Source organism: Tupaia chinensis, unplaced genomic scaffold (assembly GCF_000334495.1).
Source record: "Tupaia chinensis unplaced genomic scaffold, TupChi_1.0 Scaffold000355_1, whole genome shotgun sequence".
Taxonomy (NCBI): Eukaryota; Metazoa; Chordata; class Mammalia; order Scandentia; family Tupaiidae; genus Tupaia; species Tupaia belangeri.
In genome coordinates, this window is record NW_006159850.1 from 14,362,094 (window position 1) to 14,389,424 (window position 27,331).

General features: G+C 46.5%; 1 protein-coding gene across 1 annotated transcript in view; it reads right to left on the minus strand.

Moving 5' to 3' along the window:
- Positions 1–27,331, minus strand: part of HYDIN (HYDIN axonemal central pair apparatus protein) — a 378,086-nt gene that overhangs the window by 80,439 nt on the left and 270,316 nt on the right. The window contains 8 exon segments of the mRNA XM_006152662.1: positions 1,714–1,935; positions 4,399–5,019; positions 6,139–6,301; positions 8,647–8,788; positions 12,598–12,781; positions 15,263–15,400; positions 21,758–21,972; positions 25,274–25,447. Coding sequence (XP_006152724.1) covers positions 1,714–1,935; positions 4,399–5,019; positions 6,139–6,301; positions 8,647–8,788; positions 12,598–12,781; positions 15,263–15,400; positions 21,758–21,972; positions 25,274–25,447 — 1,859 coding nt within the window.

The window sequence follows — 27,331 nt, forward strand, 5'->3', positions numbered from 1 at the left end:
AGGTCTGGGACTGGAACCACAGTCGACCATGTGGGAGAGTTCAGCACCCTTAACCACCACACTACCTGCTGGTCCCCCATTTTATTTCTTTATTTCCTGTATTTCCTATTCACTGAAAATAAGGCTTAAAAAATCTTGATTAGTTTCAAGGTGACACTGTGTGTCTCATGTTCTAACATGGAAGGCTACAGATAACATCAGGCTGACCCAGGGTTACAGGTGTGACCATGTGGCAAGCCAGTGCCCACCAGGTGTGCCTTCTGCAAAGGTCGCTGTTCCCTGCAGTTAGCCAGCCCTGGAGGATGGTGCTCTGGCTGGTGTCAGTGTCTTGCTCCCCCAAAACTTCCTATCTATTGCTTCTGGCTTTAATTGATGATCCTTAATCAATGATTTCACTGGAGATTACAAACTCATCTTTCCTTCTTCCTTTCTTTCATTCTTGCCATAGGGCGTGTGCATTCTCAGGAGAGAGACAGAGAGAGGGAAAGTGAGAAATCATCCCCTGGGGGATGACCGTATTGCAATCCCTTCTCCTTCATTCTCCTCTCAGGACTTTGGGCACACAAGCACATGCACTCAGTGCGATTTCCAAGCTGCTGGGTCTGGGACTCGAACCATGGTCAGCAATGTGGGAATTTGGTGTCTGAACCATCAAGCCACCTGCTGGCCCCCAAATCATGCTTTTTCTAATTCTACCATTCTTTCTATAATTTTAAGCTGTCATTCTCCTATAATGAAGAGCTTTTTTCCATTAGTTGGGGAAAAATTAGAGTTGCTCCTAAATTCTTTCCTTAATTCTTGCTTAATTCTTTCCTCCTGTGGCCAATTTTCAGATTAAGGGCTTGACACAATAGTCCACTCCAAGGAGGGTGGCAATTTTTTTTTTCTTTATCTTCATGTGAAATTTCTTGGGGCCAGCAGGTGGCTTGGTAGTTAAGGTGCTGGACTGTCAGATGGTTTGAGTCCTGGACCCAGTGGCTTGAAAATCGATGCTGAGTGTGTGTATATGCGTGCCCAAAATCTTAAGAGAATGGAGAAGGGATTGCAGCATGGCTATCTCCCTGTGGGGAATTATTTCTCATTTTCCCTCTCTGTCTCTGACCAGTGAGTGCGCAGGCACTATGGCAAAAACAAAAACAAAAACAAAACAACAAAAAAAAACAAAACAAAAAACCCCAAACACAAAAAAACAACAACAAACCTGAAAAAAATTTTTTCCACACTGAGCTCAGCTGTGGATTTCCTGCTTGTAAACTGACGTTTGGGGTGGTCTCTGCAACCAACTAACTCTAGGCAGGGCCTTCTCTTGATTTTACGTGCTCTCTGCTAATGTGCATGGTTTATAGGCAGCTGTGAGGAGAGACTCAGATTTTGGGCCATAATGCACATCTGGGAATAGAAATACCTTTAATAATTTTAATATATTACACATACTTTCTGCATATCATCAGTCAAATCTAATTCCTTTTATGATTTGTTCTATAATTGCACATATATTTCTTCTTCTATTTTGACATGATTTTATTTTGATTAGTTATATTTCTAACCCAGGTGGAATTTATTTTACTGTGAGATGAAAAGTGACTTTACCCGAAACATCCAGTTTTCCCTTCATAATTATTTTCCCCCTCTGGCAGGAGGGCACGTGGGCTCACTAGAGAGAGAGAGAGGGAAAGGGAGAAAGGGAGAGGAGGACAACGGAGTGCTCCTTACCTTCGTCGGGGCCGTGGTGACTGAGAGCTCTGTCTCTGCTTCTGCCTCTTTCTTCTCGTCCAGCAGGGCCAGATCATCGGAGGGTGGGATCACAAACACGAAATGCTTCAGGATGTCTGTTGTGGCCACAGGCAGACGCTTCACAGGGTAGGAGATGATGGAGAACAGGACGGGCGGCAGGATGGGTGGCCCGGAGGAACCCAGACCCAAGATGTCTAGGATCTAAGGAGAGGGCTATTGTTAATTTTCTGCGCAGAGGGAACACCAACACTACCTGCCTCTCTGCATGGGCACAGGGAGGGTCAGACTCTTCCCACTTTTCTTGTCATTCTTGGGCAGTACCACTGTGCCATGTACACTTCACAAGGGCCTCAGTTGAGGCATGTCTTTGCAGACCACAGAGGGCTGGGGCGCTTGCTGTGGGCCATGTGCTCCCCGTGCCTCTCTTACCATAGCCTTTGCCACACTTTATTGTGACAGTTTATTTGTCTTAGCGACTGGACTGTAAATGCCATTAGGACAGGAGCCAGGTGGATATAACCCACAGCCTGGCACATAGTAGGTGCTCCATAAATCCTTGCTTAAAGAGACAGTTCTGAAGGTTCTGACACCTGCGGTACAGAGTTGTTCCATCTGATTTTTAAAAAATTTTATCTTTGAATTATTTTATTAAATAATTATTTAATTTATTATTTTTTGTATCTTTGAATTTCAATTTCTTTTATACATTCAAATATGTTACTTAGCTTGCAAAGTGAATATTCCAACATGTATATATTTCTCACCAGTCCAGTTGAGACTACTACACACATTATCTTCAACAGATAATAACCCATTTCTTCGTCCCATAAATGCCTTGCCTCTCTATTTTTCCCCTTAATGTCCTTCCTCAGACTCTCCTCCTTCACCTACCTTCTTCCCACACTGTATCTGATATTGATAACCAATTTCTATGTTTCTATAGCCTCTAGTCATTCAGTTTTGGCTACAGAGTGTGGACACTCGGTATGTATAAGTGGAGACATCCATCTAATGTTAGAGTTCATGCTCATTTTTCTTTTTGCTTTAAAAGTTCTTTCCTTCCAAATCTGAACAAAAGTTAAGATGGAAACAGGTAGATACAGCAGAGAAAATAAAACCCAAAAAACAATGGTTCTGGGAATGGGATAGAAGATGAAAATAAAGAGAGAAGTCAAAAAGAAACTTGAGAATGATTGCTGTCATCACAACAGCAAATGTTTTAGCCCAGGTGAGTGCCTGTTCTGTGGGAAAGGGGCCTCTTAGGGGCCGACTACCTTCCAGTAATCCTTGGTTTCCCATCCTGTGGGCCAGGGCGCCAAAGGCATCCCTGACCACCAGGTAGCTGGTGTAACTCCCCAGGATTTACAGCGTCTGTGAGGAAAGGGATGGGTAATTTGTACCAATTATCAAGTCACCAGAGCCAGGGAGCTCTTTAAGCAACTGGCTAACCTGTGACTTGGAATGTTGAGAGTATAAGACAGAATAAGGAGAGGTTGTTGCCATAGTTCTGTTTCAAAAAACAACAAATGGGACCAGTGGAGGGTGCAACAGTTATGTTGTTAGACTCTCATGTAGTTGACTGCGGTTTGAGTCTCGGACCTGGTGGCTTAAAAAATTCATGATGGGTGCATATGTGTGTGTGTGTGTGTGTGTGTGTGTGTGTGTGTGTGTGCTCAAAATTCTAAGACGAGATAAGGCAGGCCTGAGGCAAAGTTGTGGAATGAGTGGAAGGGGTGTTGTTGTCTTCTCTTCTTCCCTTTTTTTTTTTTTTGAGAGGTTTTTGCTACAAGGCATGTGCGCTCACCAGAAAGACAGAGAGAGACAGAGAGACAGAAAGCCAGAAAGCAAGGAATCACCCCCAGGGGGGATGGTCAGGCCACAATCCCTTCTCTTTCATTCTCCTCTCTGAGTCTTGGGCACGCACACACATGACTGGCATGAGTTTTAAGTCGCCGGGTATGGGCCTTGGTCTGCGGTCGACTACGTGGGAATCCAACGGTAAGCATTATGCCATCTGCTGGTCCTAGCCTTGATTGTCTTAATTCCAAGGAGCATCAGCAACTAATAGAATGGGAGAGGGGCCTAGGGATTTTAGTAGAAAGATATGCTCCAGAGTTGTCTTCAGAGGACCTGAGGAGTCATGCCTACAAACACCAGGAGAGGCCTACACACATTAACAGCCCGCGTTGGTCCACCGACAGTGGGCAGCTGCACCCTGTCCCAGGCATAGTGTCTTATGGTGCATTGTAAGCCTTCTTTTCTCTACCAGAACAAAGCACAGGCATCCTTTTGCTGGTTTCTTTCAGGAACAGAGATTTGTATTTTTCTTTAACTAGTTACTAACCTAAAAACTGCTAATCCCACCTGTACCTACAGGCCTCCACGTCTGGTTGTCCCACCTTTTTGGGTCACATCAATGCAAAGACTCCCAATGCTGATTTGCAAACTTAATGTCCCTCAAAAGTAAATGAAAGGAACCATGGTATCCGAGTACCCCAAGAAACAGCTTTGTCTTTCTCCAGATCTGGGTCACTCAATCTCGTGCTTAGAATAAACCCTATTAATTGTTACTTCTGTGGGGCGTGGTTACTTCCACCAACACTCCTAATGAAGATCAGCACGGCACCTTATTGGTTACTTCTCTACCTGGAGGAGGGTCTGTACCTGATCCCATTTGGGAAGCCTGTCAGTCTCCAGGGCATGCTTCCAGCTTGAGCCTTCGAAGTCTGGGGTCTGGATGTTGATAAATGGCACGCCCAGGTCCTTCTTCCCTTCGTGGTCCTCCTCCACTTCGACCTCCCCATCGCTCCGCTCCTCCATTGCCCGCAGCTTCTCCAGGCGCTCCCTCTCGGCCTTCTCCCTCTCCAGGCGCTCCTTCTCAGCTCGCTCCTTCTCCAAGCGCTCCCTCTCCCGGTCCTTGCGGCCCCTGCGCCCTCCTGAGGGGGCTTGGCGCTGGTCATCAGGCTCGTGTGACACCTCCTCCATCCCTGCGTGAGGCAGCTGCACTCCTTGCTTCCGGTCCCAGTACATGAGGATGTTCTGGACGTCCTTCAAAGTCACCTCATAGACCTTAAACTTCTGGGCCAACTGCTTGTCAGTGTCCTTGGGGAAGTCCCCTTCACTGTCCTCCTGTTCCTGGGCAAGAGGAAACCCTGACGTGTTGACATCGGCCATGTTCTTTTTCTTCTTGTTTAGTTCATCCTTCTCGGAGGGTGGTTGCTCCCTGACAGATACTTTTCTTTCTATTAAATCTGTCTTGACTTCGAGTTTGTTGCTAGTATTAACCTAGAAAGCAAGACACATAAAGTATGCTTAAAACAGCTTAAAAAAATTTTTTTAAAGGAGGGGTAAATAGCTAAAGATTCAGTGTAAGGTTGTGTCTAAAAACCACTTTTGGGGCTTATGTCTATATATCCATCCCATGGATCGAGCTGGCTTCCGGCATTGTGCTTTTCAAAAAAGCAGTAGAGTGGTTCTGATGCACGTTTCTGGTTGGGAGCCGCAGTTCTGAAGGATTGACAGGAGAAGACCAGCAAATACTAGCCTTCTATATCTGCTTTCTGGTGCCCGGGGACAGGCACAGAGTGGTGTGATCTGACCCCAGCTGTACCACTTGCTAACTTGGTAACCCGGGTGAGGACTTAGACTTACCCTGCCCCATAGGAATACTAATAATACCCCAGAGGACCAATGAGGACTAAATGTGTAAACACACATGAAAAGCTAGTAACAGTGCCCTGCCATGGAATTAGCGCTCTGTTAGAGTTATACTACTAAAATGATAAAGGTTTTCTATATAATGGGTATTATTGGGAATAGACAGGAGTTTAGAATTTGGTTGCATCCCAGGGTTTTAAAAATACATATTTACTTAATGAATTGGGCATAGAAAAAGCAACATTTTCTTTTTCTTTCTAAAGAGAGATTTTGCTATAGGGTGTATGCATTCACCAGAAAAACAGAGAGATAGAGAGACAGAAAGCTAGAAATCACTCCTCAAGAGGGATGGCTATGGTGGAATCCCTTCTCTTCCTTGGCACACAGGCCTGGTGATGTTCGCTATAGGGTGTGTGCACTTGCCGGAGAGACAGAGAGAGGTAGACAGACAGAAAGCAAGAAATCACCCTATGGGGGGGATGGATGGCCATGTGGCAATCCCTTCTTCTCCACTCTCCTCTCCAGACTTTGGGCATACATGCATAAGCACCAGATGTGGGTTTTAAGTAACCGGGTCAGGGACTTGAACCGTGGTCGACCACGTGGGAGTCCAGTGATGTAACCATTATGCCATCTGTTGGTCCTAAGTAGGTCAGTTTTCTGGAGGGACCTGTGCTGAGTTATTGGCTGGTGACGGTAGCTGACTCCTCTGCTGTCTCTTGGAAGCAGTAAGTGAGGGTTGCTTACCTGTTTGTTTGCTGCTGGAGATTTCTTCAGGGGTGGTTCCTCCTTTACTGGTCCTGGCTTTGGTTTTTTGATCTTCCGTTTTAGCTCATCTTCTTCCTTTTGTCGCTCAAGCTCCTGCTGTAGTTTCTTTTCATGCATCTCCCTTGCCAGCCTCTCCAGCTCCCTTCATCAAACCAGGCGGAGAAAACAGAGATGAGGGACCCTCCTGCCCAAGCCCCTCCTCTACCTAGGACTGCCAGGTGAGGGACATCAGGCAGAGCTTTCTTGGGCATTAGAAAGAAAGAACAAAAGTAAGCTGGGCAAGTAGGAAAAAAGGAAGAGAGGACAGAGAAGGAAGGGATGGAGGGGGAGAGAGAGGCCCAAGTCTGTCTATCAGCAAACTCTGATTAATTCAAAGTCAAGGGTCAGCAGGTGGCGTGGTGGTTGAGGCACTGGACTCCTACATGGACAGCCACGGTTTGAGTCCTGGACTTGGTGGCTTGCTTTATCATTTTCCCTCTCTCTCTGGTGAGTGCATGTGTCCTATAGCAATTTGGAAACTAACAACAATAATTAATACAATTAAATAAATAATTCTTTAAAAATCTCAATGGGGAGGAATTCCCTAGTAGTCTATATTTCTATTCCAACCATCTTTCAAATGAGAGTGAAGTAAGATTTAAAAATAAGTTTTATGCTAGTACTTCAAAAAAGCATCTTTCAAAGATTGTTCTAGTAATAATGCAGGTGAGGCCCAGCCTCTGACACCACCATGTTTGACGTCCAGGTGAAAAGAGATGGTGTTTTTAAAGAGTAGTCCCTACTGGGGCTAGCAAGGAGTCGGGGTGCTGGGTCTGAAAGCCACATTTCTTTCCTCCTTTCTCTTGGCTTCCCTTTCAGCTGGACATTCAGCCATATACACCCCTGCTGCCAACGGCAGACGGGGCACGAGGCCACGCCAAGTACAAACGGGAACACACGGCCAGTCTGTTTTTATCTCCAGGAATCTCTAGTTGTTTGTGCTTGTCATGGCTCTTGGCCCACTGAAACCAACTCATCATACTTCATGGTGTGAGTGTGTGTGTGTGTGTGTGCGTGTGTGTGTGTGGGGTGGGGGAGGGAGAAGTTGTCAGTGAGCTTTGTGGATCAAATTTTCGTTTTCTAAATCCACCACGAACGAGACACATGCCTAAAAGTAAGTCTTGGTGAGAAAGAAATGTTTCCGTTGCAAAATCCAAGCTAGGCTTTCCAAACCTGTGGCGGACTGGACCCTTCTACAACGCGCCATGCAGGAGAAAGGGTGAAAGCATACGATGGGGAAAGAGAGGACATTGCAGCTCTTCAGGCGTTAGTGGGTGTCTGGAGGCGGAGGCTGACGGAAAGGGGGGGGTAAACTATAGGTAAGCATCTTGGCTCTGCCCTCTCCAATGTCTAAACTCCCAGAGAGGGGAGGCAATAGACCACAGCCCCCACCCTGGCAGTTTGAGGAGCTGATGGCAGAAAAAACCTATGTCCCACTGCTCTCTGTTCTGCTGAGAGAGCTAAGAGGGCAGCCCCTAGATCCCTGGGCTCTGGATGGTATGGGGAGATCTAGTCATTCCTGTGCAGTTCTCAGAGAGGAGCACAGGAAGTGGATGGGGGTCGCAGGCTTGTGAACCTGCCCAGGATCCTGGGAGTACTGCCTAGACTGAAAATCACATGGGAGGGGCCAGCAGATGGCATAGCAGTTATGTCACTGGACTCCCACACGGCCGACCGTGGTTCGAATTCCGGACCCCGTGTGTGTGTGTGCACGTGCGTGCGTGTATGCCCAAGATTCCAGGAGGACAATGGAGGAGAAGGGATTGTGGCATGGCCATTCCCCCTGGGAGGTGATTTCTCAGTTTTTGTCTGTCTCTGTCTCTTGCTCTCTGGCGAGGACATGTGCCCTAAGGCAAAAACCTCTAAACAAACAAAGATAAATAAATAAAAATAAAACCAAACCAAAACAACAACAATAACAAATCACCTGAGAAAGGCAGCCAGACCTCAGGGGAAGGGTAACACCACCAAAGACCAAGATGGCGGACTGGGAAGGAGGAGAAATGGCTGAGGTCCGAGGAGAGACCATCATGCCTATGTCAAGAGAAGGTTGCCAGCTGTGGACGCCTAACCAGAGGTGGATAAGTCACACGTAGGGAGCATTTGCTAGGGGAGGCAGCAGAAGCCCCAGGACAGCACAGGAGCCAGAAGTCTCTCCCCAAGAGCAGCCTTGACATCACAGAAGCTTGCTCTGGTCCGACATGCCCTTTTGCAAGAAGGAAGGAGAGGAGAGTGGGAGAAGCCATAAAGCCTACTGCTACCAGTGCCCAGGATGGGCAAGATGTGTTTCCTGTCCTTGCCAGGTCTCCTTTTGGGTCTTCTGTGGCTCTTGCTGCCTCGTAGAACATGCCCTGGAGCCAGGCAGGCACCATGCCAGCCCTGATCTCCCTACAGACTTCCTTTCACTCTAAGCTAACAACTTCTGCCCTGGCCAGCCCTTGTCCCCACCTCTTCTTCCTCTCCAGAAGTGCCCGCTGGACCTCCCGATCGAAAGCGATTTTCTCCTCTTCTGTCAACGCATCGTATTCTTCCTCATCCATATTTTGGAGACGTTCTTTCTCTCTCTGAAGAGCTTCCCTGCGTTTGCGTTCTGTGCGGAAAACAGAGACGGGAGGGTGAGGGAAAGTCCTTCAGCAGCTTAGCTCTCAACCTAAGAGGCCGGGCAGACCTGTGACAGTGAGGTGGCTGGTGTTCCTCGTTCCTGTGGGATCTCCTTCATTCACATAGCTCCTAGTATTGGCTCCATCTGCGGTCGGCTAAATGGTGGCCCCCAAAGATGCCCATGTCCTAATCTGTGAATGTGTTGTCTTCTATGGAAGAAAGGACTTTGCAGATACGGTTCAATCAAGGCTCCGAGACAAAGAGCTTATCTGGGTGGGCCAATCACAGAGGTCTTTACAAGGGGGAGGCAGTGCAGCCTGAGTCAGAGGAGGAACTATGACAGCAGAAGCGAAGGGCAGAGGCTTGCAAGGAAGGCACCACAAGCCAAGAAATGCAGGTGCCTCTAGAAGCCGGGAAAGGGTCTTCTCCCCTACAGCCCCGAAGGAACTCAACTCTGCTCACACCTTTGACTTAGGACGTCTGATCCCGGAAGTGTAAGATAAAAATCTGTGTTTTAAGTCACCAAGTTTGTGGTTGCTATGGCCTGATGTTTGTGTCCACCCTCCCCCCTATTTATATGTTGAAATCTAATCTCCAGTTTGATGGTATTAAGAAGTGCTTTGGGGCCAGCAGGTGGTGTGGGGTTAAGGTGCTGGACTCCCACATGGCCAAGCATGGTTCAAGTCCCAGACCTAGTGGCTTGAAAATCATGCTGTGTGTGTGTGTGCTTTCCCAAAATCCCAGGAGGAGGATGGGGGGAAAGGGATTGCAGCATGGCCATCCCCCGGGAAGGTGATTTCTCATTTTCCCTCTCCAGCAAGTGCACAAACTCTGTGGCAGAAACCTTAAAAAAAAAAAAAAAGAAGTGATTATGAACCAGAAGATAGCCCTCACTAGAAGCGAATCTTCTGGCAATCTGCTGGCACTTTGACTGTGGACTTTCTAGGCTCTAGAACTTGAGAAATACATTTCTGTTGTTCGTGGCTACCCAGTCTACGGTGTTTTGTAATGGCAGCCAGATGCGATTTGTCACAGCAGCGACAGGAAACTAATGCGTCCCTCCCCCCTTGATGTGCCCATTATGAGCACATGCCAATGGGAGCTCAGGCTGTCAGAGCTGTTCACAAACCCAGGGGAATCCTACTCCATGCCCTGTGGCCCCAGGCCCTGCCACGTGGCTGACAAGCAGGACAACAGCATGTGGCTTCATCTCACTTCGCTGAAGCAGCGTTGTCACCTTTTGCAGGTTTATGCTTTGGACTCAGAGACCTAACTAGGTATTCTGTCTCTGCCACTTACCAAGGGAAAATAACAGATCAGAACAGCAATTCCACTCTCTTAGGGTTGTGGGATTAAATAAGCAATTATGCAAAGCCCTCGGCCCAGTGCCTGGCACATTCAAAAACCTTTGATAACCATTGGATTCAATATAATAAAATAGCGTTATGGTATGATGCCTTAGGACTTGTTCAAATGCAAAGGACTTAGGGGACTGGAACCCACAGTGTAACGAGACACTGCGTTCCAAAGATAACCAAGAAAATGAAAAGTGATCATTTCTTTCAAGTGAATCATTCACTTGAAAGAATGAATTTTCCAGAAAGATAGGAGGCTGGAGGCTGAAATACTGCTGAGGGGATGCCTGGCCATTGTCCCTGATTTTTCCCCGGATGAGAATATGAGGGAGCAGGCTTTGCGGTCTTTGGAAGACCTCAGAGAGCCCAGAGTTTGCGTAGTGTCCTTTGCTGAGAAGGCACTATGATCTGTGTCAGTGGTGCTGGGAGAGAGGCAGGCCCAGAGAGCGAGAGCAGCAGTGTGGGCACAGCTGCTGGACTCCCACATGGCCAAGCATGGTTCAAGTCCCAGACCTAGTGGCTTGAAAATCATGCTGTGTGTGTGTGTGCTTTCCCAAAATCCCAGGAGGAGGATGGGGGGAAAGGGATTGCAGCATGGCCATCCCCCGGGAAGGTGATTTCTCATTTTCCCTCTCCAGCAAGTGCACAAACTCTGTGGCAGAAACCTTAAAAAAAAAAAAAAAGAAGTGATTATGAACCAGAAGATAGCCCTCACTAGAAGCGAATCTTCTGGCAATCTGCTGGCACTTTGACTGTGGACTTTCTAGGCTCTAGAACTTGAGAAATACATTTCTGTTGTTCGTGGCTACCCAGTCTACGGTGTTTTGTAATGGCAGCCAGATGCGATTTGTCACAGCAGCGACAGGAAACTAATGCGTCCCTCCCCCCTTGATGTGCCCATTATGAGCACATGCCAATGGGAGCTCAGGCTGTCAGAGCTGTTCACAAACCCAGGGGAATCCTACTCCATGCCCTGTGGCCCCAGGCCCTGCCACGTGGCTGACAAGCAGGACAACAGCATGTGGCTTCATCTCACTTCGCTGAAGCAGCGTTGTCACCTTTTGCAGGTTTATGCTTTGGACTCAGAGACCTAACTAGGTATTCTGTCTCTGCCACTTACCAAGGGAAAATAACAGATCAGAACAGCAATTCCACTCTCTTAGGGTTGTGGGATTAAATAAGCAATTATGCAAAGCCCTCGGCCCAGTGCCTGGCACATTCAAAAACCTTTGATAACCATTGGATTCAATATAATAAAATAGCGTTATGGTATGATGCCTTAGGACTTGTTCAAATGCAAAGGACTTAGGGGACTGGAACCCTCAGTGTAACGAGACACTGCGTTCCAAAGATAACCAAGAAAATGAAAAGTGATCATTTCTTTCAAGTGAATCATTCACTTGAAAGAATGAATTTTCCAGAAAGATAGGAGGCTGGAGGCTGAAATACTGCTGAGGGGATGCCTGGCCATTGTCCCTGATTTTTCCCCGGATGAGAATATGAGGGAGCAGGCTTTGCGGTCTTTGGAAGACCTCAGAGAGCCCAGAGTTTGCGTAGTGTCCTTTGCTGAGAAGGCACTATGATCTGTGTCAGTGGTGCTGGGAGAGAGGCAGGCCCAGAGAGCGAGAGCAGCAGTGTGGGCACAGCTGAGGCCCACAGAGGCAGGTCTCCAACTCCTCCCCCAGGGGTTACGATGTGCTGTTTCTGACAAACTTAGGGACTTAGGCTCGCATGTTTCTCTCTCCATATATTAATTTCTTTCAATCAAATTTCCCAATTACTGACACTGTTCTCCAGGCCACTGATGTAATGACAAAAAAGCAAAGGTTACACAGCCCTGATTCTCCTAATTTGCAATGTGAGCTTACACAAGACTTTCACTGCCTCTGAGCTTCATTCTCACCTGTAAAATGGGGACAGCATCCTCACAGGGGGATACGGTGAGGATGGAATGGCCCGATGTGTACAAAATGTCTACTACAGCGCCTGGCACACAGCAGGCTAAAATGTAGGCATCGTTTTGTAAAATTTACCAGCACTTCTAGTTTGACAGAAAATGTACAGTTGGCTTAAATAACACCAACATGCGCATCAGTCACTGGGCTCAGGATGGGACCCGTGATGCGTCCTCCTCAGGCTGGCTGTAACCAGTGCAGTGTGATGCCAAGGGAAGCAGGGACACGCCTGCGGTCAGAAGGGCTGAGCCCAGCTTTGCTATACAACCTCTTCCATCCCACGTCAAAGGAGAAATACTCCGTCTCGCATTAAAGTGGAAATACATGAACTCACTGGTGCGGTGCCAGTGGGACAGGAAATGTACAAGTTTCCAGTAAAGCCTAATGGGTTATCATGGCAGGGAAACATTTTGAAAAGCCTGATTCTGTTTAAAGGAAAGTCCAGGTCGGGCTTTGGAAGGGCAGCCCAGGACCGTGCGGGGCCTTGCCTTCTTGCTCCTTTTTGGCTTTCTCCTGGGCCTTCATGGCCGCGTAGTCCTGGGCCATGTTGAGAAGGTATATGTGCTCCCGGTTGCCGATGGCCTTCAGCAGGCAGAGGAGGGCCGTAGTCGCGCTCCGGGAGAAGAGCGTATCGAGGCTGTCAAACACCACTCCTCGGTAGCAGTCACTCAGCTGAAACCCGAGAGAGCAGAGACAGTTACCATGGCCACGAGATCATTCGTTCTGTGTGGACAGAGCTGTTTACTCGGCTGGTGGTGCTTCAGTGGGATCTGCGGACCTCCTGGGCCCAGTGAAAACATGAAACTGCCCTTCTGCTTGTAAAATCCAAGAAAAGGATAAAAATATCTAATCAGTCACAAAAGGTCTCTCTCTCTTAAGATCGGGTCTCACTGTGTCGTGATCCTCCCGCCTCAGCCTCGTGAGTATCTGGACCTACAGGAGCACACCACCCCAACCAGCCTTTAAGATGGACTGAGAATCAAACCTGGCCTCCCCTGTGGTCCCAGCCTGATGAACACAGCATCACAGCAAGTGGCTGGGCCACAGAATGTCTTTATTATATGTATTTTTAAGGTAAAAGATTTTTTTCTGTTTCTATAGAAATAAAGGAACAAACAAAATGTTACACTGACAATCTAGGAAGATCCATGAAGCACACAAAAATACAAAGAAAAGATGTCCCTCTGCACAAAATAATAGGCATGGAACCAGCAGTTAGCGTAATGGCTATGTCACTGGACTCTCACGTAGTCAACCACGGTTCGCGTCCCGGACCTGGTGGCTTAAAACTCACACTGGGTGCGTGTGCGTGCGTGCCCAAGATCCCGAGAGGAGAATGGAGGAGAAGGTATTGTGGCGTGGCCATCCCCCCTGAGGGGTGATTTCTCGCTTTCTATCTCTCTGTCTCTCTCTGGTGAGCGCACACACTCTATAGCAAAAACCTCTCCAAATACACACACACACACACACACACATATATATATATATATGTATCAGGCAGCAAGAGCAGCGATAGTGGATGGGCTGTTTGCATTTTCCTGAGTCTCACTGCTGGGGAGTGGAGTGAGTTGGGGAATATTAACCACTGGAGAACGGCCTCCTCCGTGCTGCAGTGTTTCTCGCGTGTGGCCGTAGATGGACCAGCACTGCCTGGGAACTGATTTGTTTCTGCTTTTGATAAGACAAGAAGCTTGTGTCAGAAAATGACTACATTAGCACCACATTATTTAGTTCGGCTGGCCTCTCCCCCCTCCTGTAGCAACACTGAGCTGATGAAGCAAGCAGTCCATGCTCCATGTCCCATAAAAAACAAGCATTTTGGGTAAGCCCAGGTTTACTGGCTTGTTCCGGGCTCTACCCGCGTTTTTCAGACTTTATTCTGGTGCACGAAATACCTGCTCACTTACAGCACCTTGGTCAAATCAGGTCCGAATGATGGCGCCTTTAATGCAATACTTAAATGATAGTATCTTTAATGCAGTAGTGATCAAAAACATTTCTGGTGATGGCATTCTTCCTCTTTAGAAAATCTCAAATCTGATTTTATTATTATACTCACAATGAACACTGTGGCCCAGTTCGAAAAACCAAAGCCAATACACAACTCTAGGATCTGGTGAGCAATTTAGTTCTCTAAACTCTAAACTGCAAACGGGATTAAGTAACACCCTCCCCTGATCCTGCTACTTGTTTTCTCTAGCTGTAGAACTCAAAGGGAAAAAATTGGAAACAGGGTTATTATTTTTCTGACATTAAAAGCAATGTCAGTGTAAAATATTAGTAATTCAGTCTTCTTCATGAAGATTAAAAATATGTAATCCTGCTACCCACAGATAATCAAAGTTAACATGTACTTTAAATGAGTATAATATATGGTATAAAACTTTATATAGAAATGTTGTGCTTTATCTATTATTTCATAACCTACTTTTTTCATGTAATAACATTAAAAAACATACTTTCATAGCAATTAGCACAGCTACACATTCTAACTTTTAGTCGCTCTACATTATAATTTTTAACACTTTTTTTTTCTCTAATGTAACTTCCACGCTCTGATTCTTATTTATTTATTTATTTTTATATACATTCAATTGTACATCTTCATGGGGGATCAATGTGGTTTTTCAAAGCATGCATGCGGTGTTCCATAATCAGCTCAAGGATATTACCGTATTTATCACCTTCAACAAAGAACATTAAACTGTGCACTTCCTGGTTCTCCACCTGTGTAAGTGGCCTCAGGCTGCAGGCTGGGCCAGGGTCAGAGCTAGCAAGAGCTCACAAGAGGACACATAAATGCTGCTGGGGATGAAGAATCCAGCCTTTCTCTTTGAGACTCACAGATGATTTATTTATTTATTATTAGTTTTTTTAAAATTAATTACTTTATTCATTCGTTGTACATCATTACCATATACGAAATAAGATCTTCCATCCAGAATACACTATATATTGGCTCAATCAAGGATATTACTATATGTGCTATTGTCAACAAATAATTTTCCATTTCTTGTTTCTTATATATTTTCCTTTTTTTTTGATTCTGAGCTACTGTGGGTGGGTGGCCAGTGGTCCAGCATCTCAGATCACAGCAGGGCGACAGCCCTGAGGGCTGAGGTGTGCAGCTCTGTGGGGTGGGAGTGGACTTACCTGTATCCGCTCAGCCAGGATCTGCACAAGGAGATCATCGGGGAGCACGCAGCTCATCAGCCCGGTCTCACCTCCAATGCTGGTGCTCACACTGAGCCTGCGCTGGGTGGGCCCCTGGGGGAGAGGGCTGGAGGAAATCTGTGGAGTGGGAGAAGGGGTGGGAGTCAGAATTCAGCTTTGTGGCTCAGCAACTCCTAGACCTACCAGGCCTGGGAGAATCATGTACTCTCTCCAGGCCTCATTTTCACCTCTATAAAATGGGGATTACACTGTAAAATCGAAGAGTCCTATTTTGCTTAAAGAATGGCTGTAAGCTTCAAGTGGGGACACTATAGAAGGTTGGTTTGTACTGAACCACACACATCTGCTATTAGAGACAGACACCAGCCCAGGCCTGAGATATAAGCCAGAGGAGAAAAATGCAGAAGGGAGTTGAAAGCAACCCCATTTCCAGATGGAAAGGTGTAGGGTCTGCCTGGTCAACTGGATGGAGCTCTAGGCATGGGCTGTGTCTCAAGATGTTTGGCGACATTCCGCAAGCCAAGATATTGTCTAAGTACTAACTTAATGATAGCCATTGATCTTGTACCAAGAATACAGCCTACAAAGAACGTTATGTATATTGTACACTGTTCCCTATAGCTAAACTCACTCACTGCTTGTCCGATTTAATTTGGAATAAACAGGCTCAAATCTGGCACAGTTTTGCTTCTGCTCTAAGGGAGCTTTAGCTCCCTGGTTTAACCTTTTCCTCATATCTTTTCTTAATCTTTTGCAACACCCTACCTTCAGCCCTGAATTTCTCACAATCTGCTTATCTATTCAACTGATATTTATTGAACATCTATCACATACTCCTCAACTACCAGGAATACAACAACAAATGAGATTCACAACAGTGCTGCCCGTGTTCTTTCATGTTCTATTGGAGAAGACAGAAAAGAAGTTCCATAATACACACATTTATAACGTAATGTCGGGACCAGTAGATGGCTGGTAATTATGTTGCTGGACTCCCATGTAGTTGATCGTGGTTCGAGTCCCAGACCCAGTAGCTTAAACTCACGCCGGGCGCGTGTGCGTGCCTGCCCAAGATACCAAGAGGAGAATGGAGGAGAAGGGATTGCGGTGTGGCCAATCCCCCTGAGGGTGATTCTTTCTGTCTTTCTCTCTCTTTCTGGTGAGCACATGCCCCCTATAGAAAAACTTCCTAAAAAAAAAAAAAAAAGATATGTATAATGTCAGGGCTGGCCTCAGGTGCAATGGTTAAGAAGTGTGCACAGGGAGCTGAATCCTACATGGCATACCGTGATTTGAATCTTGACCCTGTGGCTTGAAAAACAGGCCAGAGCATGTGGGTGTGTGGCCAAATCCTGACGGGATGGAGAAATGGAGGGACAGGAATGTGGTGTGACCATGCTCCATCGGGAGGTGCTCTCTCTGCTTGGTGGGAGCATGCACACTCTGACAATTAAAAGTATATAATTTCAGACAGTGATGAGTACTAGTGAGAAAATAACCATGTAGGAGAATAAAGAACAGGGTTAGGGAATGCCATGTAAAGAGGATGGTCACATTAAGTGTGAAAAGAATCAGAATGGTCTTGAGAGAGCCTTTATGAGAGAGAGCAATAAGCTCCCTCGACATGAGTGTGCTTGGGGTGTTCGAGGAGCACGCAGGAGCGCGGTGTGGCTGAAACTGAGAGAGCAGTGGGGGAGATGGTCATGCCTAAAGTCAACGACATGGTTGGGTCAGAACATGCGGGGCCTTGTAGGCCATGGTAGGGAGTTTGTGTTTTATCCCAAGTATTACGGGAACCTTTGGCATGCTTCAGGCACACAAAAGATCTGATTATTTATTTATTTATTTGTCTAAATATAAGTTCTACTACAATTCTGTATAATTCAATATTACTTAAATAGTTCAAGAAAACGTTTACCCGAGTGGTGCTGAACCATGGATGGCTCCCAACACAAGCGTTGTCTGTGGAAGTCTCTTAACAAGAAACCTTTGGCTCCGTCACCTACATTACCGATTACTGAGAAGGCTCTGGGGCAACTGGTCTTCAGGTTTATGGGAGAAGTGGAGCACACTTGCTTTCCTCTGGCAGAGATTAAGCTCCAAGGGTCCAATTCCAATCAGACCCCAGGCTCTGCCGCCCCCCCTACCCCCCATAGCTGCTGCCTCCCTGAACTGGGAGCCTGGCCTCCTGTGTACCAGCAACTCCGTGTCCTCAGTCGCAGCCGCCGACTTACCCTGTGCTCTGATTTTTATTTTAAGGGACCACTCTACCTTCTACATGAAGTGACAAGAGTGGAAACAGAAAGACTAATTAGAAAGGTATCCCTGTGGTCAAGGAAAGGAATGATGGTGGTAGGAACGAAAATGGCAGCAGTAAGAAGTGGCTGATACAGGATATATTTTGGAGGCTGAGCCAATAAGACTTAGGGTGGAATGCGAAAGAAAGAAAGGCATCAGAAATGATTTTTGAGTTTTGACCTGAGCAAGTTGGAAAATGGTAAAGTTACTTACTAAGAAAAGGAAAGTCTAGGGGAAGAGGAGAAAGGCAAGGATGACTTTTTGGACACATAACGCTTAAGCTACTTCTAAGTCATTTGAAAGAGATTCTCAGAGTGAATTCTGACATAACATCCTGAGCTTGGGAAGACATTCGGGCTGTTTAAAGGACTGTGAGGGTCTGAAGCATGTTGAAAGTATTTAAATCTTTATGTAACTGGACAAGAGCACCTAGAAAGGAAACAGGGAACAGAAAGAAGAGAGGAGATGATTTAATCCGGCAACTCAGAATTTGGAGGAGATGGAGAACCTGAAGAAGAAGAGGAAGGAAGGAGTCGTGAACAAGGTGGACAGAAATGCATGAGTGTGGCACTTTGAAAGCCACACGATGAAGGCATTTGTAGGAGGAGGGGTCATTAGCTGCCATCTCACAAGGTCACAGGAGATGAAGAGAGGAAATGGACCACTGGATTTGGCAAGATGGAGGTCGCCATTGAGAAAAGACCCTGAGAAGAGCAGCCAGTGGAGTTGCGGGTACACAGGCCTCGCTAGAGTCAGCGAAAGAGAGAATGGGGGTGGGTGTGAGGATGAGGAGGCAGTGAATGCAACGGTGGAGGGAGTCCAGAGATGACGCAACGCCTGGAAGGGGGGTTGGGGTCATGGGAAAGCATATCTAATGATGAGAGGTACTACAGTATGCACGATGCCAGAGAGAAGGATACACAGAGAGGGAAAAAAATGGGAAAGAGGGACAACTGTAGGAGTTTAGCCCTTGAGTAAGCAAGAGGGCATGTGGTCAGTGTGCATAGGGGGGATCCATCCGGATGAGAGCAGGGGCAATGCCTCAGTGTTAGGGAGGCTCAGCAGTGGGTTAGGATGGAAGATAGTTGGTAGATTTGGTGGTGGGAAGATGAGGCGGCTGTCTTCAGTTGCTGCTGCTTTCTCTGTACAATCAGAAAAGAGATCAGGGACCAGCAGTTAGTGTAATGGCTATGTCGCTGGACTCCCATACGACCGTGGTTTGAGTCCTAGGCCTGCAGGCTTAAACTCATGCTGGACGCGTGTGCATGTGTGCCCAAGATCCTGAGAGGAGAATGGAGGAGAAGGGATTGCATTGTGGCCATCCCCCCTGGGGGGTGATTTCTCACTTTTTGTCTGTCTCTCTGTCTTTCTGGTGAGCACATACATCCTATAGCAAATAAAAACAAAAAACAACAAACAAACAAACAAACAAACCCCCCCAAAACCAACCAACCGAACAAACAGAAAAGAGATCAGCTGAGAATGAGGAAGAGGAAAGTGTCCTGAGGTTAGGAGAGTGATGAGAGCAATACAACAATCATCCTGAGTGGAGGGAGGGCAACTTTACTAGAGCAGGGCCAACAGGTCTGCTCGACATTTGTGGTCTTACATTTAAATTGAAACCATTCAGGAGAGATGAGTATTTTTTCCAACTACATTCAGCTGTCCCACATGGAGTGGGTGGATAACTGGGTTTACTAGGGTTTAAATTTTGCTTGGAGTTCCTAAACAGGACGGTGGACCAGTGGCGGACTGTGGAATCCAAACCAGCAAGAAGGCAGTGAGGACATGGACTGGAGGTTTCAATGGGGCCAGTTACCCACTAACCAGGGTAAGTCATCTAGAAAGTTAGAAGACAGTTGTTAGAAAGTGGGATGGGAACAGAGACCTTGGAGTTTGTGAGTCATGAGCACAGCCTAGAATATGGTCATGGTAGTGTGTAGCTGAGGAGGCCATGGAATTGGGAGGCAAGAGATCAGGATTTTTAACTGGTGCTTTCCTGGAAAAGGGTGACTTAGAAATAAATTATCTCATATCGTCATTATATAACATGTTACACATTTCTTATTTGTAACATGATTCAAATCACAGTGGTAGGAAAATCCATGCTTTATGACAGCTTCAAGAACAACAGACAGCTTTCTCCCTGCGTAAAGCTCTCTAACAGGGTGACTCTTGTCCAATCCATTTGAGTCCTGTCAAGCCGAAGCAGTAGGCAGACTCATGGGGGTCTGCGAGAAATGCTTCTCCAGTAATCTTTATGTTTCCTTCAATATTCAGCAAATTCTAACAGGGGTTTGAAATTAGAGTGGAGATGTTTGGTTGCCTTTGAAGTCTTCTAAAAAGGCTTACTTCACTCTTAAATAGACAGAACCAAACCAAAGATAATAATTCCGGGTAACACACTTTCCAGTGACGAATACATGCATTTCAATTCACCCATAAATATGTGTGTAAAGAATATCGCATTAGATTCTGGAAGAGAGGATTAAAAGGATGGTGCTGCAAAAGAAAATAAGTCAATGGCTTCAGTTTTCAAAGTGTTAGAAGAGTATAAAGATTGAAGAGAGGCCCAGAGACATAGCCTTGCACAAATTCCAGCCCATGGCATGCTTTCTGCAACCTGAAAGTCTCTCATTCCATGAAACCTTTGCCTCTGCTCCATCCACCTCGGTAACCTACTCTGAAACATCCAGCTCTCCCACTGCCCCTACAGCACTCTCAGACTGGAACAAGTCGTTACTTACTTCTGTTTTTCTCCCATTCTGTGTCCTCTTCCTCATTCATTCTTCACATGGACTTTTCACACTGATGCCACCCTCTTACCTCTGGTTCTGAATACCCCCTCTCCCCTGCAATGACAACTTCTCTCTCTAAGGCCACCAGGGGCTACAGGAACCTTACACGTATGAAGTGATGACTTCCAGTCTTGGCTGGGTCATCACCCTTCTCAACTACCTTTTGTCTCTCACTCATTTCCAGTTCTGTTCAACACAGTGGAGACGTCGGTGCTTTGCCTTTCCCCTCAAGCATGCTCTGCAACTGCAGCCTCTCACTGCTTCCCCCTGCACACGTCACAGGGCCACTGGAGAGATCTCTCCCAACCTCCATGCTCCACCTTGATTTCCCCCTTAGCTGCGTCTGTTTTTACCTTTATTGATCCCAACCTCCATTCTCCACCTTGATTTTCCCCCTTAGCTGTGTCTGTTTTTACCTTTATTGATCCCAACCTCCATGCTCCACCTTGATTTCCCCACCCTTAGCTGTGTCTGTTTTTACGTTTATTGATACCGAAGGAAGCTGGCTCCTTTCTCCCTGAATTGTGCTTAATCCTGCCCTTTCTGCTTTCTTGTAGAATCTCATTCGCCCTTGGGTGAATCCTTCCCTTATACTTCTCCAAGAGGTCTTTTCTTCTCAGACCTGCTTGTGCTCGCATCCTTCTGAGAATAGACTCTCTGGACCCTGGGTGCCCCTCCAACCACTACTGTTTTTTATTTTATTTTATTTTATTTCCTTCTCTTCCAAACATCTTCATAGCTTGCACTCATTTAACTGCACTTTCCCACCTCACTCATAGCTCATCCCACCCTACCCATCTCCGGCTTTAGCACCTGCTAGTCTGCTGCGATTGATCTCTACGCCCATCGGCACATTGCCTTAAACTCTCTGACTTCTTTCTGACTTTTCAAGCTTCCTCCTCCATCTCCCTCCTGCAATTTTCATTCATGTTTTCAACATGTTTTTTAGTATTAGGTTGAGCCCTAGGAAATCGCTGTCACAGAGTTCTCGAATGGTTGTATATTGGCAATTTTCTATGGTTCGATCTACTTCCTTGTACACACCTCTCTTGCTACCAGCCTCATTTTATTGCAAACATTTGCTAGGGTGGTTATCTCCGTCATCAGATTCTTAGTGCAGCGTGCGGGCAAGGACTTTGCTTTCATCACTTTCATTTGGCCAGCACCCCACCCAGTGCCTATGATGCTAAAGGTGCTGGCTGAGCCCCTGCTCGGTAAATGGTTTTGCAGAAGGAATGGTATTGGGACATGGCACTGGCAATCCTGGTGAAGACACCATAGGGATGAAGGGTATTGAGCCGGCTGCAGGATGCCGAGGTGGAGGCGGAGGAGGAGGGGTGGGACCCCAGCTCTCCTTCTGAGAAGCTCTGATTTGTACCTGTGGCGTCTCGGACTGGTGAGAGTGATGCTGCTTCTGCGACCCAGAGCCATGGCTCTCTGCCTTGCCTTTGGTGAGCATCACACTCCCGCGCACATTCTTTCCGGGTCTAATTTCTGGGGTCAGCAGAGTGATTTCCGAGGTGAGCTTGCCCAAGGTCTCACTGCTCAGTCGTGGCTGTCCCAGAACATTTGGGATCATAGCAGGCTCTGGGGCTACAAGGAGAGAGCGAGTTGTTACTAAATGTCATCTTAGGACGACACGAAAATGGCAGCAGGGATGGCACATTGAAAGCTCAGGTGAGTCCTAAGGAATACAAAGCATCTCCATCTGCAGCTGACTGAGGGGGCTGGGGTTGGGAAAAGAGCTCAGCGCCCTGAGGACTGGACGATGGCTCCTTTCTGCTCATCTGGCCAGTGGATCCCAGCTAGTCTGTGGTCATTTTCTCCTCTAGCCCAGAGGATTATAACTTCTCAAACTGCTGGTACACCACAGCCTTACCTTGGCAACCCAAGGCAACCCAAAACCTCTGACTGTTTGTGGGTTCAGGCAGTGGTGGTACCAAGCAGTTTGGGAAGAGTATTCTCTGCCTCTTCAGAGTCAACCAATGAATTAAAAAACCTAATTAATAATAGTGAGCCTGTTAGCAAACAAGCCTTCAAGATTAATTTCCTATTTCTATCACCAACCACCCTTCCAGTCAAGTTGCCATCCCCAAAAAGCTTACCAACCAAGAAATTCCCTTCCAAATTTAGTGATTGATGTAATTATTTAAAAGGGTTCTCTGATGGCCATTAGAGTCACCGAATGAATTAAAAAACCTAATTAATAATAGTGAGCCTGTTAGCAAACAAGCCTTCAAGATTAATTTCCTATTTCTATCACCAACCACCCTTCCAGTCAAGTTGCCATCCCCAAAAAGCTTACCAACCAAGAAATTCCCTTCCAAATTTAGTGATTGATGTAATTATTTAAAAGGGTTCTCTGATGGCCATTCAGAAAAATCTTTGCCAGAGTGACTTGGCCTTTTTCTTTTTAAAAAGAATTATTTAATTGTATTTATTATTATTATTATTATTATTATTATTATTATTTTAAAATTTGGTACCGTGCATGAGAGAGAGAGAGCCTCTAGGACTAGGACTCAAACTTCAGTCAGCCATGTCAGAGTCTAGGACCTCAAACACCCTGCCAACCTGCCTCTGGCCTTTTTGACAAACTCTTGCCACTTCCTAGCCTCCTGGTCCCCCAATGCTCCCTCCTCCCCAGGCCCACAGTAATAGCAAGTCCTGTCTGATCATGTTCCCTGGGGCTTCAGCTCTTCACAGATGGGCCACATCCCTCTGAGGGCGAACAGGACAACAGCAGATACTCTTGGCAACCTAAGATGGAGTGATGGGTTATAGGCTAAGTAGCTTCCATGCTTCTCTAGCTCTCAGGGAAACTCATCAAGACCCATTATTCCTTGTTGATCATTTAATCAAATAGACCCACAGAATTCTTGAGGTTGCCACTAAGACCTATTCTGTTTTGTCTTTTCATGCAGCTCTCTCTTCCCCTCCCCTGGAAGGTGATTATAGTACATGGGCTCTGCACCACACCTGGAATGAAGCATCTGAAGCCATCAGTGAGGACAGTGGCACCAAAGGTCTGCTCCAATTATAGAGTAGTTGGTCCTATGCTCAGATGTACTTTGCCACCCACAAATTCTTCCAGGTTGTGTCCCATCTCTGTCAGAATCATTTGCCACCAGTAATCTCACCCTGCTGATGACACCCCAGCCTCCTGTCCTACTGGCTCCTGCTCGCTTCATTGTAAACCCTACTTCTGCCTACCCATTCGCGTGGGGATAGTTTTCATTTGATCCTTCATTTCTTTCAAGATATTATCATTTCACTTCTTCTTTGTCCATCATAGCCCAACTTCTCAAAATCAGTGGTCTTTATCAGCTCTGTCCAATGGTCATAGACTATGAGCCATATAGCAGGTAAAAATTTTTTAGAAGTCTTTTCAAAAGTAAACATTAATTTTAGCGATATACTTAGCTCAATATATCTAAAACGTAATCATCTCAACATGGAAGCCATGTATAAGATTCCATCCTTCACTCACACTGTGTCCTCAGAATTCTAGTGGGTGCTGTACTGTCCCAGCACATCGGGATTGGATGAGCCACTTTGCAAGTGCTCAGCAGCCCCTGTGGCCACTGCAGGCTGGTTTGGATAGACTGCTTCCACCCCGGGGCAGCCTGTCACCTTCACAGTAGACAGAAGTAGGTTTGGCCCTAACCCCTCCATTGAAAGGGCTCTCTCTCCGAAGGTACCAGGGACCTCTGGACTGTGAAACCCAGTAGTCTTGTGGTCAGGGCTTGTTCTGTGTGAGATTTCAGCAGTCTCCAAATCTGCTTGTTTACAAATGGCCTCTTCTAAATCTTTACCACGTATTACTACATGCCAGGCACTTTTCCAGGTGTGGAGAATACGGTACTGAGGAAAACAAACACAAATCCCTGTTCCCAGGAGCTTTCATCCTACAGACAATAAAGTGGGTAAAATAAATAGTGCGTTAACTAGAGATAAAGGACTGTGAGAGCAGAAGTAGGACAGGTCCCCTGGCCTCCAGCAGAGCTCTGGAGAGACATGGAGTCCCTTCCTCCGCTCCCCACTCCTGCAGCTCTAGAGCTTTTTCCTTGACTTCCCTGGCCTGGTGCTTTCCTGAGTCTGTGCCTTAGGACTCTCACTTAGCCCTCTCAGCTTCCCTGGCTTCTCCTCCACCACTTCCTCCTAAAATGTACATGTTCCCCCAGGTCCTATCCCACTGTGTCATTCTTTCCTCTTGTTCAGGGCCTTTGTGAGCTGATTTCATCTACTTCTGCAGCTGCACCTCCTGCTTCTCTGAGGACAATCCCTTAACTCTGTCTCTAGCTTCATGTTACTTAGATTAGGAGCTCAAATTCACCAGAGAGAGACAGAGAGACAGAGATAGAGAGAGAGGGGGATGAGGGAAAGGGAGAAAGCGACCACGCCAAGTGGGGCGTGGTCACGCCACAATCACTTCTTCACTTCTCCATCCTGTTGGGATTTTGGGTGTGCATGTACATGTGCATGGCGTGTTTTTTCAAGCTACCAGGGCTGGGACTCAAACTATGTTTGGCCACGTGGGATCCGGCTCCCTTAACCACTAGGCTATGGGGCCAGACTGAAGCTGGTACTTCTTTTGAGATATTATTTTCTTCTGTTCTGAAGGATCCCATGTCTGTTGCCCCTCAGGTGTCAGCCTCCCAAAGGTATGGGCTGCATCTCACTCATGGCCCTGTTTTCTACAGACCCAAGAGCACCTGTACTGAGCAGGGTAGGAGACCCACACATACATGGAGAAGAGAGTCCTCTGGGCTAAGTCAGCCTCCTGCTAGGCTGTGGGAGGAAAGGTCAGTGGGGAGAAACAAAGAAGATGGGCCTTACCAGTGGGGAATCTGGCCACTTGGCAACACAAACCCAGGGGAAAACGAGCCCTTACCAGATTCCTCTCCTTCCCTCATGGACTGCTCTATGGCAGCTCTGATGCAGAGCTCACGGGCCCGGATTCCTGGGATGCTGTTGCTATCACACACGGCTTCCAGCACAACAGAGTCGATGTTTAAGCAGGCTGCATTGTAGTACTTGGCTACGTTGACGGCAGTGGCCGACTTCCCTATAGAAAAAGACCAGAGAGTGAAGTGCATGGCTCTTGTTGAACATGGGTATATAAGACATCGTTATTTATTTTTTTTAATTTGCCAGAGGGCACATGTGCTTTCCAGAGAAAGACAGGGGGGTAGGGGGTAGGGAAGCACCTTAGTGGTGTGTGGTCAACTTGCAATCCCTTCTCCTTCATTTTCTAATCTGTTGGAATTTGGGGTATGAATGCACACGTGCCTGGCATGTGTTTTTAAGCTGCTGGGGCTTGGATTTAGATCACTCAGTTGGCCATGTGGGATTGAGCTCTCTTAACCACAAGGCCACAGGACTGGTCCACAAGACACTGTTTTTAATGGCAATATAATTTACTACATGAATGCACTATGACTTAATTAACCAGTCCCCCATACTGACTTCTCAAATTGTTCCTCTCCTGTTTTGTTTTTGTTATAGGGTGTGTGTGCTTGCTGGAAAAAGAGAGAGAAAGAGAGAGAGAGAGAGAGAGAGAGAGGTCACCCATTATGAAGTTGGTCACACCACAATCCTTTTTCTTTCATTGTCCTTTTGGGGTTTTTGGACACACACACACACACACACACACACACACACACACACATGCTCCTTGTGTGATTTTCAAATTGCCAGATCTGGGACTTGAATTATGGAGCTGGCTATGTGGATCCACTGCCTTAATCTCTACACCCCCTGCTGGCTCCAATGGCTCCCATTTTTAAATATGGTAAACAGTGCTACAGTGAACATTCCTGTAGTTAACCTTTGTCTACATCATTGTTTTCCTAAAAAATTTTTAGAAGTAATGCTGCCAGGTCAAAGGGTTTGCATATATTTCCCCTTCTCTTAAATAATTTAATGTCCTGGGTGTTTCTCTAATACTTTAATGTTTTTAAGTGATTAAAAATATACAAGCTCAAGCAATTCAAAGACATGCAGATTAAAAATGAGGGTTCTTTCCTCTCCTTTTAAAAAAGGTTTACTTATTATTCCATGAGAGAGAGAGCAAAACAGCAAACCCACACATCCACAAGGTCCTGAAGTTGCGAACCAGCCCCAGGTCAGGCCAGCATGCCCAGCACACTCAGGGTGATCTCTGGCCAGGAACCGGAACCTTTCCATGCAGGTCTGCCTTGCAGAGTGCAGCTTTGCACTGCGGTGCCACCACCTGCTCCCTTTTCTTCTTAACCTCGTATTTCTGAGATCAGCTCCGTTGCGACATAAATTATAAACAAGAGTCTTTTATTATCTTCCAAAATATTATGTGCTAATTTCACCATCAACCTAAAAAGGACAAAATTCCCTTCACTGACCAGTCTGATTTTTAACACAGACTATTAAAAGTTGCTTCATGGAGATTCTTTGAAACTCGTAAGGTTGAACCTGTTCCTACAATGGAGCGAGTGGCTCCTTAGAGGTGGATGAACTTAACTCTTCAACCGTCTAAATTTCGGCCGGACCGTTGACCTTCTCTCTGGCATACTTTTTAGTGCAATGCAAAAATGGCATGTTGCTGTGGGCACTGGGATCTTCGAACATTTCCTCTTTTAGTTGCCAGAGGCGATGTACACTGGCCGGAGAGACAGAGACTGAGGGTGGAGAAAGCGGCCCCCAGTGGAGTGCGGTCATGGTGCAATCCCTTCTCCTCTGTTTAGCCATCCTGTGGGAATTTGGGGCACACACACACATGTGCCTAGCATGTTGTTCAAGCCACTGGGGCCGGCCAGGATTTGAAGCATAATCGGCCATGTAGAATCGGCTCCCTTAATCACTAGGCTATAGGGCAGCCCCAAAATACTTTCAATCACTTTCTTACCTTGCTTGATTTTCTACCTGCTGACCCCAAATCTGGCTTATACCTTTTAGGTTCTGGTTGGTGATTTCT